Below are 13,428 nucleotides of genomic sequence, written 5' to 3'. Positions count from 1 at the left end.
AATCCCCAACCGGATTGGTCTTTGGTGACTGAGCCATCCGTGTATATGACGATGTCCTCTTCTTTACTGTTTTCTTCTATGAGTAGCTTCACTTCCGCATCAGTTTTGTCCTCTGGCCATTCCCGACAATGTCTTCCTAGAGTGGGTGAAATGGTGTGTTGAACAGATGGTTGAGGTTTTCAGAGTTTTTCTCCCATTCTTTTGTTTCTTTCAGGTCTTGTAGTCGGCATACTAGCTGGATTGTGTCTTCTGCTTGCCCCATCCATGATCTTCCTCGTCCTAGACGGCTGTCTTTTGGTTCTTTGACTGCGTCATGCAGTGGGTTTTGAGGGTTTTCCAATGCTTTGAAGTAGGTCTTAACCTGTTCTGATTTGTTTCTGGCCTGCACAAAAGGAAGGACAAGCAGGTATCGCATGGTTTCCGTGAGCGTGTCTTTTGTTGTTCCAAGGATCAGCCTCATAGCTTCATTTAGAACTCTTTCTAATTTTAGGAGGTTGCTTTGAGATGGTGTTGTTAGTCCAAGTCCGTAGTCGATCACACTGAGGACGAGTGATTGGTATAGCAGGAAGAGGTGGCGTTGTTCAATACCTTTGGTTGCCATTGCCTTTATGACTGAAAGGCCCTTTTTTTGCGTTTGAGAACAGTATTTTCCGTATGTTTTCTAAAGGTCAGCATACTGTCGAACTGTATTCCTAGGTAGCGTTCGCATTCGGTTTTCTCGATCTGACTCCCGTCGAATGACACAGGTGGTGGTGAATTGTAAACAAGCTAGTATATTTGCACGAACGCGCGCGCACTCACGCGTGTGTGTTCATGTGTAAAGACAGACTTGTGTGGGTAAAAGATTATCGGGGAAGGAACTGAAATATTTGGGGAAAGGTAGGGGTGGGGAGAGGAAGGGGGAGGTGTGGGGAGGGGGTGATTTTGTATGATGTGGACCGAAGATAAAAGATGGAAATTATGATACATTTGAAACTGTACGTACGCCTATGGTTGGAATGATGTATTCAAAAACATGTACCATGCGTCTCGTTATTTTGCATTCGTGAGTATCAACATGTCGATTTACACACTGAAAGTTTTATTGATCATTGATTGGCTGGTTCAACTTCAAGTGTTCTTTTTTGTTGGATTTTAGTACTGACTGGTGCATTGTTTTATTTAGTTATTTATTATTATCATCATCATTATTACCGTTTGTTTTGTTTGAATAACAAAACACAATCCTTTGCACACACGAAGACACATTCAGAAACACACACACACACACACACACACCAGAGTTGATTCTGTCCCAGCGGAAGTAATGAATGACCGTTTTGTTAAAAGAAATGTCTATTCGTTCACTTCTCCCCCCCCTGCCCCCCCTCCCCCCCTCCCAACAGTCCTCCACATTCCCACTGATGTGTAACCTATCACTACCTTCTGAAAACCTGGGGAAGAGCAAAAGGGGGAGAGGAGGAATGAAGGAGGGAAGATAAAAAGGATAAAATGGGGTGGGGAAGAGGAAAAAAGAAAAGAGAAGCGTGTGGGGGGAAATAAAGGAATAAAGTACGCGTGTTAGCTTGTCTATTAATCGACTGGTGACCTGACGGATTGATCGACAGATCTCTTTGTTATTTGTAAATACTTGTTTCCTTACCCTTTTTGTCAACTCGAACTGACAAAGCATTTAATGTCATGGTGATCTACTTTGTAAATACGTTTGTGAAAAATTGACAAAAACACAATGATACATTTGTTCACATGCTTGGACGGAATGCAAACCAAAACACCTACACACGCACGCACATACACGCACACACACGCATGTCCCCGCACACATACTCACCCTTTCATCTTCAGACATAAATTAAAAGTATGCCAGCGTCATTATTATGTGCCCTTACCATCCCTGATTTGTAACCCCTTTGGAGTTTTTCTTTGTGTTTGCCTGTTTTGATCCCGGCCCTTTTATATATATATATATATAAATTTTTAATCTTTTTTTTTCACCCAAGACTCCCCCCCCCTCCCCACTATACACTGTTTGCGTATGGAAATTATAATACATTTGAAATTGTACGCCAAAGGCTGAAATAATGTATCCAAAAACATATGCCATTCGTCTCGGATTTTTGTTGGGTTGCTTTGCGTGTGTGTGTGTGTGTGTGTGTGTGTGTGTGTGTGTGTGTGTGTGTGTGTCCCTAACAGACATGACCCTATATCTTTTTGAAGAAATTCAGAAAAAGGTTGAAGAGTAAGAAATTTCTAACGTAATAATGGGATGGGTTTGGATTTTAGTAACGAATCACAACTAAGACGATCATAATTACAAGCATGTAAATAATCAGGGAACACAAGAAACAGTTTTAAAGATGAAAGATGATTTACAGTTGGTAGACGTATGGTGAGAACTCAATATTGAAGTTTTAAGATACACTTCGAGGAAACCAACCCCCGTACAACAAAGCTGTCTTGACTTCTTGATTTCAGATAACCTGGTTACTAATGTTAAAGACGCTGATATTTGGTATGGCTACAGAAGTGACCAGTCTTTAGTCAGAGTTGACCTGGTATTTAATACAGAACCCAAAAGAAATACTTTTTGGAAATTTAACTCATCTTTACGTTGAGACAGTGATTATATTAAATTAGTGAAGGAAACGATGGAGAAAATAAAGGAACAGTATGCAGCGTTACCTTATGCACGTAAAAACATACGTAATATTCTGAATGATGAAAGTGAGTTCACTATATACAACCAGCTCTTTTTAGATGTGTTAATAATGGAGATAAGAACAAAAACAATAACGTTTGGAAAAGCAAGAAAAAACAACAGACAGAAAAAAGAGGAAATGTTAGAAAAAGAAACACAACAACTTGAAAAAGAATTTCGGTCGTATAACTAGAGAACTGCATGAGAAAACAGAAGAGCTCATACAATTAAGGAAATTTGAAAATTGAAGGGATAGCGTTAAGATCTAAAGGAAGATGGGCATCTTTGGGTGAAAAAGTAAGTAAATATTTTTGTAATCTTGAAAAACGTCACTTTATCAGTAGACACATGTTAAAATTAGTTACAGATCAAGGAAACACACTGACAAAAAGAGACGAAATACTAGAGGTGACAAGACATTATCATGAAAACCTATACAAAGAACAGAATTTAAAATATATTGATATTAGTGATTATGTAAACAACTCACCAAGACTTGATGAGACATGATTGAAGGGTTTTTAAGGGAAGAAATGTCAATAACGCAGAAAAAAAGATTAATTACATGTCTGCCAAAAGGGGATAAACCAAGAGAATACTTACAAAACTGAGGCCTGTATCCTTGTAAAACGTTATTTATAAGATAGGATCAGCATGTTTTGCTAGTAAAATTAAGTCAGTCCTGCCTTGGTTGATAAATAAAGATCAGACCGGTTTTATTCTAGATACATTGGTGATAACTTAATAGTACTATACAATAATATGCATTACTTAAGAAAATGAAGACCTTTCAGGCTTATATTTGTATTTGTATTTATATTTCTTTTTATCACAACAGATTTCTCTGTGTGAAATTCGGGCTGCTCTCCCCAGGGAGAGCACGTCGCTGCACTACAGCGCCACCCTTTTTTTTTTTTCTTTTTTTTTTTTTGGTTGTATTTTTTCCTGTGTGCAGTTTTATTTGCTTTTCCAATCGAAGTGGATTTTTCGACAGAATTTTGCCAGGAACACCCCTTTTGTTGGGTTCTTTTACGTGCGCTAAGTGCATGCTGCACATGGGACCTCGGTTTATCGTCTCATCCGAATGACTAGCGTCCAAACCACCACTACAGGTATAGTGGAGGGGGAAAAAATATCAGTGGCTGAACTATGATTCCAACCAGCGCAATCAGATTCTCTTCCTTCCGAGGTGGACGCGTTACCTCTAGGCCAACACTCCACTAGTTTCAACAGACTTTGAAAAGGCATTCGAATCGGTAAGTTGGGTGCATATGAACAATGTCTTCAATGCTTTTCGATTTCGAGAAGATATATGTAAATGGGTATGCACTTTTTACAGAAATATAAAATCATATGTTATAGTAAACGGAAGGTATCCCAAAGTTTTGAAATACAAAGGGGGTGCCATCACAGAGACCCGATTTCACCATACTTATTTGTATTGTGGTCTGAAATTCTGGCATGCAAGATTATGGAAGATGAGGGTATTAAAGACATTAGCATACTGAACACTGTATTCAAAATTAGTCAGTTTGCTGACGATACAACATTTACGTTAGATGGAGATAAAGAATCGTATGAAAAAATGTTCAAAACATTAAATATATCTGAAGAATTCTCGGGTCTAAAGTTAAATTACGACAAAACGCTAAATGTTTGGTTAGGGTGTATAAAAAATTCGAGAAGGCAATATCTGCCAGAAAAGAGTACGAAATGGAACCCCACCAAATTAAAAAAAAATTAGGTATGTTTTTCAGACGATCAAAAATAACTGAAGTGAAGGGACAAATTAACAGAAGAAACTAACTTATCAAAGATTTGGTCAAAGCATATATGCACAACCCTTGGTAGAATTGCTATTCTCAAATCTCTCATACTTTCAAAGCTTATATACTTATGGATCCTTCTTCCAAACCCTCCAGACAAAAAAGTAAAAAAATTACAGAGACTATGCTAGGAATTCGTATGGGATAAGAAACCAGATTTTATTGAAATAAAATACTCGATAAATAATGTTGCAAATGGAGGAATATGTATACAAGACAGAAAAGGTTATACATGCTCTGAAGATGTTATGGATTAGAAAATTAAACACAGGAACACCAAAGCGGAAGAGAATCCTACTTGTGGAATGCCACGAAATTAACTCACTACATCTGTATGGTCCAAGAAAGTTTCTAAATACCAAATGTAACAAATTTTGGAAAGATGTATATCAGGCATACACGATTTTTACGAAACAAGAAGAATTAAAAGAGCCACACAAGGTACAAGGTACTTGCAGAGCCCCTCTTTTACAAGGACAAGAATTGGCAACAACACAATTCACTACAAATACTGGACAAACAAAAATATATTTCTGGTTGGAGATGTCGATGAGAATGGGTGCTTTCTCAGTTACACATGCTTTACAGAAAAAAAAATTACTGTAAATCATTTCGTGCACATGTGATTGATATGTTCGATAAAGTTATTTAATTACGCACAATATTTATCTTAGTGATAAAACCTGCAATGAACAACCGAAAGCGCTGTACTTAATATCCTCCACTAAGAAAGGTTTGCAAATATATCATGCTATACTTCTTGAGCCACTACACTCTTTATTTGCAATATGAATTCCTTTGTTAAGTGTGAGCAAAAATTATATATTATCGTTAATTGGGAAACCACCATGAAGCAAATAAAAAAAAGTAAAAGAGATCAAACTGAAATGGTTTCAAATTAGAATTTGTCACAACATTATAGTTACAAACAAAATTCTGAAGAAAATGGGCATTACAAACAGTGACATGTGCAATTTCTGTAAAAATTAAATAGATTCAGTACAACATCATCTATGGTTTTGCAAGTTCTCTCAAATGTTTTGGAAAGAACTAGATAATTTTTTTTAAGGAAAGATGTGATAATTGCCAAAACGTTAAGATAAACATAGAATTAATGAAATTGCAAAAAACAGATGAAACTATATTATTCTTTTTGCAAAATATTTTGTTTATAAATGCAGAATAAATAAAATTAAACCATGTATAAAGCACTTTCTGAATGATTTAAGAAATAGTTATAAATTAGAAAGATATATGCCTTCAATGGAAATGTTAAGCATGGTATTTACGAGAAAATTGTGTCCATATATAAAACTTCTTGAAAACAATAACCCATAACAAAACATGATGAAAGATCAAAATGCACAATAATGATGGCTCAATGATATACTATTATACTTGAAGTGCAGATATATGTTAGTGTGTACATATGCACGTATGTAAATGTGCATGTGTATTTATGTCCACTTATGTGTCTGTAGTAATAATGTTATGACTATATAATGGGTATTTTATGTATTCATCAATGGAAAATTAGAGGAAATGTGTTCATATACAAGATACTCCACATGTTTGTTTGTTTGTTTGTTTTTCTCCAGAAAACAATATATGGATTGTGTTCTTTTCACAGTACATTAGCTAAGCAAAGTGTCCTTAATTCTATGATAAGTATAATTTCTATTACATGTTAAAAAATTGCACTGATATCTACACAAAATGAAAATGTGTCCACCTTGACCAAGCTGCACAAAACTACGATATTATTTATGGATGATGACGTATGGATTACCTGAAGACGCTCAAACCGACATTCTGAGTGCACCCTGATGAGCTGAATAAACGTATCCAGGACATCCCTGCCAGGCTTGTCAGATGAACTGTCAGCTGGAATGGACGTGGGTGGATCTGGTACCGATTCACTTAAATCAAAATGAATGGATCTTAAGGGCTCCAGTTGCAGAGCACACTCTTCAGAAAAGCCTCCTTTCTCTTTGGAATGTTCCAGAAACATGTCAAAGAGTTCTTCGCTGCCCAAAAGACGACCAATGTCCATGGGGTAAGTGAGATTAAGGAGCTGAAATATGGGAGGATACACTGTTTCACAAAGATCTGCGTTGCTGATGTTCCTGTAGATGTGGGAGACCAAGGTACTGTCTTGTGCACAGTCATAATGACTGGATATGGTTTTAATGTTTCTCAGTAGATGCTGCAGTTTGGTTGGATCATTCAGCCATATACAGCTCTGAATGTCCATCACTCTTAGCCAGTCCCCTAAGTGTTCAGCTGTTGTGTTTATGTCTGCCCATTTGTCCAGGAGACGACAGTTGAGGATGGTCAGTTTGACCAGTCCTGGTGATCTGTAAGGAAAGGGTAAACTGATGGCCCCTTCTGCTTCACATTCTATCCGCACAGCAATCTGAAAAACATCCATGAGATTAGTGATTGTTTTGTCCAGGTCGTTCACACGCTTTACCAGTAGTGCAATGACCTGTCATTTTTTACTCACTTGTGTAAACAAAGTGTCTATGTTATAACCTGGTGTTCAGTTGTCTGTGTGTGTCCATGGTAAACTTTAACACTGTCATTTTCTCTGCAAATACTTTGTCAATTGACACCAAATTTGGCATAAAAATAGGAAAAAATTCACCCCCACCCCCCAAAAAAATATTTTGCACAATACTGAACTTTTTTTAACGGCAATTAATATTATTGCCAACAAGTAGAACTATAAGTGATTGTTTAAATTGCGGGGAAAATCTATAAAGTATAATGCAGTAATTAAAGACAATGTTAGTAATTAGTGTCTTAAATGTGTGTCTGTGTCCGCATTACATGCTCACAGAAAGGCCTGAACAGCTTGAAATAAGGTTTCAAACTCATAATTGCTTTTGCTTAAATGAAAGAGGAGTCAAATTCACATAAGTGAAGTTCAGCTACATTTCAAACATGAGATGGTTCAAACCCCAGAAATATTAAACTTATAATATTGATGAGAACTGAAGAAGATGAAGAAAGGAGAAAGAAAAAAAAAAGAAAGAAAAAAGACGTGACACAGACGTGAAAGGAAGAGAAGAGCACATTAAGTTTTTGGTTGGAGGATGATACAAAAAGAAAAAGGCGTTGATACATGCAGAATGTTGAGTCCAGGACTCATGAATAAACATCAACAATCATAAACATACATATACATACGCACATGTACACTTATAATTTTTTGCATGTATATATACACACATGCATGTGCATGTATATGCATGTACACATGCTCACACACACACATTTGTTTTTGTTTAGATCATTCGACCAATGACAAATAATTAATCGACTTCCTTTCAAAGTTATTTAGTCTTAATTCTAAACAATGTGCATACTTTTCCAGTTTATATTGTTTCTTAAGTTCCTCATGGTATGCTTTAATAGTAGGTTTGGATTTAATGAATCTACATTTATAGATATAAAACTTAGCAAAGAGCAATACAAGATCAAATATGTCGTCTGTTTTTGTTTTTGTGTCTGTGGCAAACAGCACAAGTTCTGGATTTAACTTCAGTTCAGCACAGTGTTGACATTTTTCCTTAACATTTTTTCAAAGTCATCCCAGAAACTCTGTGAGCACTGACAGAACCAAAGGTAGTGATCAACCGTATCTTTTTCAACCGAACAAAAATCACATCATTTTCCAAAGTATTGCAAAATACGTTGGTGTACGTGCTAGTGTGAGGTGGGTGAGAAGTGGGATTTGTTCCAGTATAGTGACATTACAGTAATACAATTTGTAATATTATGTATTTCTGTACACATGTTTTGAACACAAAATAGTCTCCAATGTGGAATATATTCACTAAATTAGAGGTGTATGTGCGTGCGTGTGTGTGTGTGTGTGTGTGTGTGTGTGTGTGTGTGTGTGTGTGTGTGTGTGTGTGAGAGAGAGAGAGAGAGAGAGAGAGAGAGAGAGTGAGAGAGAGAGAGAGAGATTACAAGAAAAAAATCTTTATACATGAGGATACATAGATATTTATTAAATGAAAGAGTTGTTTGTTGTGTTCATATGTGTGAGTATCTGTGTGTGTCTGTATGTGTGTGTTAGGTTCTGTAACAATAATATAGTATGTCTGATACTAATAGCAGTCTATGTAACTGATTTCAGACTGCTGGGAAACAGACCCTGGCCTGACTGATCCACTCCTGGGGGTTGAACCATATTGTGTATGGAATGTAACTGTACTTTATTTCTTATATGAAACTGAATCCTTTTTCACTTAAACAAAAAGCAAATGTGAGTTTGAAAAATTATTTGAAACATTATTTTATTATATGAAATTGGCATGCACATTGTTAATATCTATATTTATTTTTTCCCACTGTATTAAAATGTTTCTCAACAATTAAGTTTATAATTCAGTAATTAACAGTTTTTGTTTTTCATACATAGTAAAAAGCTCACTGTTCTGCTACAGCTTATGTATTTATATAAATACATTTATTAAATGTAACTAAACTGTATTCATCATTTGAATTTCACTTTCATGTGTGAGCATGTAATGCAGGAGCAAAATACCATCACAGATGAATTGAAGTGTGCTGCTTCTTGATTACTTTTTTTTTCACATAAGAAGGAAGTTTATCATTAGCAATCATTATCATGCTTGATTCGCTTTCAATCAATTTTAACAGATAAACCTACTCAGATAGGGTATGAAACTGAGTATTGGCTGTCTTCTCAAATAGATGTATGTATGACTTTGAAGTTTACACTAGAAAAAGAGTGACTTAAAAAAATAAATAAATAAATAAAAGTCTAAATTATGAAGTCATTATGTATATATGTTGGGACTTACTGAATCAAGGTTATCACAAAAATCTGTAATATGATGAAAATGTATTGTGAATGTCATTTTTTTCTAATACTAATTGTAATCATAAAGCAGACAGGCACATTGTTGATACCCATATTGAGGTTTTCACACTGTATTATTATTTTTTCTTTATTAAGCTTATAATGCATTACTTAATAGTATAAAAAAAAGTTCAGTTACATTGTACATATTTATACATGTAACTTAACTTTATTTCCTATCTTTTGTGTGTGTGTGTGTGTGTGTGTGTGTGTGTGTGTGTAACATATAACAGATATGCACCGAACATGCAGTTTCACAGATATGAAAGCACAGTTAAATACATGTAAACGTACATGAGCTCCAACACACATACACACCACACACATTACCCTGCACCTCCTCTACCCCCCTCCTCCACACACTCATTTCTAGTCTACTTATCGCAGCTTCCACGGCACACACACACACACACACACACACAGAGATAACACTTACTTGTACAAGCACACACACATATGCCCATATCTCCACACACATATATACAAAGATATATATATATATATATATATATATATATATATATATATATATATATATATATACGTTCCGATATCCTGTTGCTCCCACAGTGTAGGCATGCATACACTCACATACCTCATCCTCTACCCCATCTCCCCCCGCACCCCCACTTCCCCCTCACACACACACACACACACACACGCGCGCGCGCGCGCGTGCGCGTGCGCAGAACTCTACTGACACTTGTGTACACTTACACTCTCGCGCATGCACAAACGCACTCAAAAATACAGACCCACACATGAACACAAACACACACATACACACACGCACAGAGGCTGCCACTGATTGGCCGCAAGTGGGATGGGAAAAGATCTCTGATGCCAAGAGCGTGGCGTCTAGTGTGTTGCTCAGTCTATTGTATTTGGAAAAGCCCACAGAGACTCTGTTCCGTTTTGAAGAAATTTGCGCAATGTTGGTTTGGAAATGATGCCGATATTTGTTTGATTTGCAAAGCATCGTGCTCTACCTTCATGTTAGACTTATGGCCACTCCCTCTCTCTGCTTTTATTTCTTTGAGGCGATCGATGGTGTGATGGCCTTGTACCTGTTCTTTTTTATATTCTTTGACTTTTCTGAGGATTTCCGATTTTCCTAGAGGTAGGCCGCTCGTTGGTGTTGCGTTACCAGCAAGTCTGTCAGCTCGCTCATTTCCCTTAACACCTGCATATCCCGGGCAGTATGACCATGTGAGTTTTTTAATCTGAAAGTTGCGCATTGCCTTATGCCACTCTGGGCTTCCCATTCCGTTTTCAATTTTCTGTATGAGGTTCATTGAGTCTGTTAGAATCATGGCATGCTGGTTTCCGGGCGTATGGATGGACGATAGCCACTGGAGGACATGTGTCACAGCTTCAACTTCTATCGTAAGGCTGGAGGTTGTGACTTTGTAGGCAGCATTCTCTTCCCTAACTGTTTTTCCATTTTGTTTCGCAGTGAATCCCCAACCGGATTGGTCTTTGGTGACTGAGCCATCCGTGTATATGATGATGTCCTCTTCTTTACTGTTTTCTTCTATGAGTAGCTTCACTTCCGCATCAGTTTTGCCCTCTGGCCATTCCCGACAATGTCTTCCTAGAGTGGGTGAAATGGCTGTGTTGAATAGATGGTTGAGGTTTTCGGGGTTTTTCTCCCATTCTTTTGTTTCTTTCAGGTCTTGTAGTCGGCATACTAGCTGGATTGTGTCTTCTGCTTGCCCCATCCATGCTCTTCCTCGTCCAAGACGGCTGCCTTTTGGTTCTTTGACTGCGTCATGCAGTGGGTTTTGAGGGTTTTCTAATGCTTTGAAGTAGATCTTGACCTGTTCTGACTTGTTTCTGGCCTGCACTGAAGGAAGGTCAAGCAGGTATCGCATGGTTTCTGTGGGCGTGTCTTTTGCTGTTCCAAGGATCAGCCTCATAGCTTCATTTTGAACTCTTTCTAATTTTAGGAGGTTGCTTTGAGACGGTGTTGTTAGCCCAAATCCGTAGTCGATCACACTGAGGACGAGTGATTGGTATAGCAGGAAGAGACGGCGTTGTTCAATACCTTTGGTTGCCATTGCTTTTAAGACTGAAAGGCCCTTTTTGCATTTGAGAACAGTATTTTCCGTATGTTTTCTGAAGGTCAGCATCCTGTCGAAGTGTATTCCTAGGTAGCGTAGGCATTCAGTTTTCTCGATCTGAATCCCATCGAGTGACACAGAAGGTGGTGATTTGCTCGCGGTTCTGTTGTTGAGGGTGCACAGCAACGTTTGGGCTTTCGCTGGATTGATGGAAGATCCTGTGTCTTTGCACCACTGAGCAATATTGTTTAGTTGTTTCTGGACGGCTTTAGTTCTTTCCTGAGCATCTTTCGAAGTTTTGAAGACCAGGCCATCATCCGCAAGAGTAAGCACCCGAGCTATTCCATTGTTGTTTAAGTCTGCAAGGCCCTTCGTGTAGACATTGTAGAGGACAGGAGAAAGCGGAGACCCTTGTGGCAGTCCCATGGATAGTTTAGAAGGTGCAGACATCCAATCTCTGAGGCGTAGGACGACGGTTCTTTCCTGAAGCGCTGCTGCTATTCATCTTGTCAGTGTCAAACTTACTCCATACCTTAGTAGCAGCTCCATGAGGTGCGCAAACTGGACTTTATTGTAGGCATCTTCAAGATCAATTGCTACTGCTAGTGTTTCTTCTTTTCTTTGAAATCCTTCATACACCTCATATGCAAAAGCACCTGCGTTTTCCCATGTGGACTTGCCTGTTCTGTAACCACCTTGATTTGAAGGGAGAATGTGCCTGTGTTCAAGATCCCTTGCAAGTTTCCTGGCTATCATGCGTTCCATGAGCTTTCCGGCAATGTTTTGCATGGTTAGGATCCGGTAGCCGCTTACCTGATGATGGTCCTTTCCTGGTTTTGGTATGGGTTTTAAGAAGCTGTGTTTCCAGTCCTCCGGCACATGTCCGTTGTGGAAACTGTTTTGATATAGATTGAAAAGGTTGCTTCTGTCTTCTTCCGATAGTTCCTTGATGTCCGAGTAGCGAACTTTGTCTGGGCCAGGAGCCGATTCTTTCTTGCATTTAGCTACTGCTTCGTTTAGATCATCTATTGTCAAGTCATCATCAGTTCCAGTCTGCATAAGGGTTTGGTTTAACTCCTCAACATATTTCTTTTTCTCATCTAAGTTTCTTTGATCACTCTGTTGTATGAAACGTTTGAGCAGGGCGGATCCTTTTTCTTCGTTTGTCTTAAGCTTGGTTCCGTCAGTGTCTACCATGTCTGGGGTTGTTGTTGTGCACGTTTTCCCTTCCATGCGACGATAAAATTGCCAGAACTCTGTCAATGTTGAGTCATAACTGAGTGCCTCGCAAAACTGTTTCCACTTGTCATTTTTGGCCTCTTGAGCAATGATTTCAAACTGTTTAGTTTTTTCTTTCATTTTTGTTTCAATGTCTTTGTCCGGAGATGGTTTTGTTCTTTCTTTTTGCCAAAGTTTGACAGCCGCATGTTTTTCTATCCAGGCTCTCTCTGTGTCGGTATTCCACCATGGGGGCTGAATAGTTTGCATCCTGTTCGGTGCCGTTCTTTTGTTTCTTCTGCGTCTTAATTTTTCGATGACGGTTGTCTCTTTGGTTTCATACTGAAATGGATCACGTGGTTTCAAACAGGGTTTATCTGACAGTTTCTGTAGACTGAACACTACCGGGAGGTGGTCACTGCCTTGGTGTGGAAGCGTCTCTGCATTCATTTCTGCTCTGAATTTTGGAGATGTTAGAGCGATGTCGATCACACTGTCACTGTCCTCTTGTCTTGTTCAAGGCCAGTTGGGGATGTGGTTGTTAATGGGCTAAGAAGAATTTCCCCTATCATTCCTTCAAGTGCGAGTCCTTGTGGGTTGGTGTTCAGCTGGTCCCATAGCTTCGGTCTTGCATTGTGGTCTCCACAGATAATGACTGAGTCTCCAAGTTCGTTCTCTATTTCCTCTAAAAAGGCCCAATCCTCTTTTGTTGTGCAGGTTCCTGGG

At 38.3% G+C, this 13,428-nt stretch overlaps 1 protein-coding gene across 2 annotated transcripts in view; it reads right to left on the bottom strand.

Moving 5' to 3' along the window:
- The window catches only part of LOC143300794 (uncharacterized), a 100,054-nt gene that overhangs the window by 64,653 nt on the left and 21,973 nt on the right, over positions 1 to 13,428 (bottom strand). For both annotated transcript variants that reach the window (XM_076614723.1, XM_076614724.1), the window contains exon 3: positions 6,314 to 6,940. In XM_076614723.1, the coding sequence (XP_076470838.1) occupies positions 6,314 to 6,940 (627 nt within the window). The remainder of the gene's footprint in view (positions 1 to 6,313; positions 6,941 to 13,428) is intronic.

Source organism: Babylonia areolata, chromosome 26, assembly GCF_041734735.1.
Source record: "Babylonia areolata isolate BAREFJ2019XMU chromosome 26, ASM4173473v1, whole genome shotgun sequence".
Lineage (NCBI taxonomy): Eukaryota > Metazoa > Mollusca > Gastropoda > Neogastropoda > Buccinidae > Babylonia > Babylonia areolata.
This window is presented reverse-complemented; position numbering and strand designations above follow the sequence as displayed.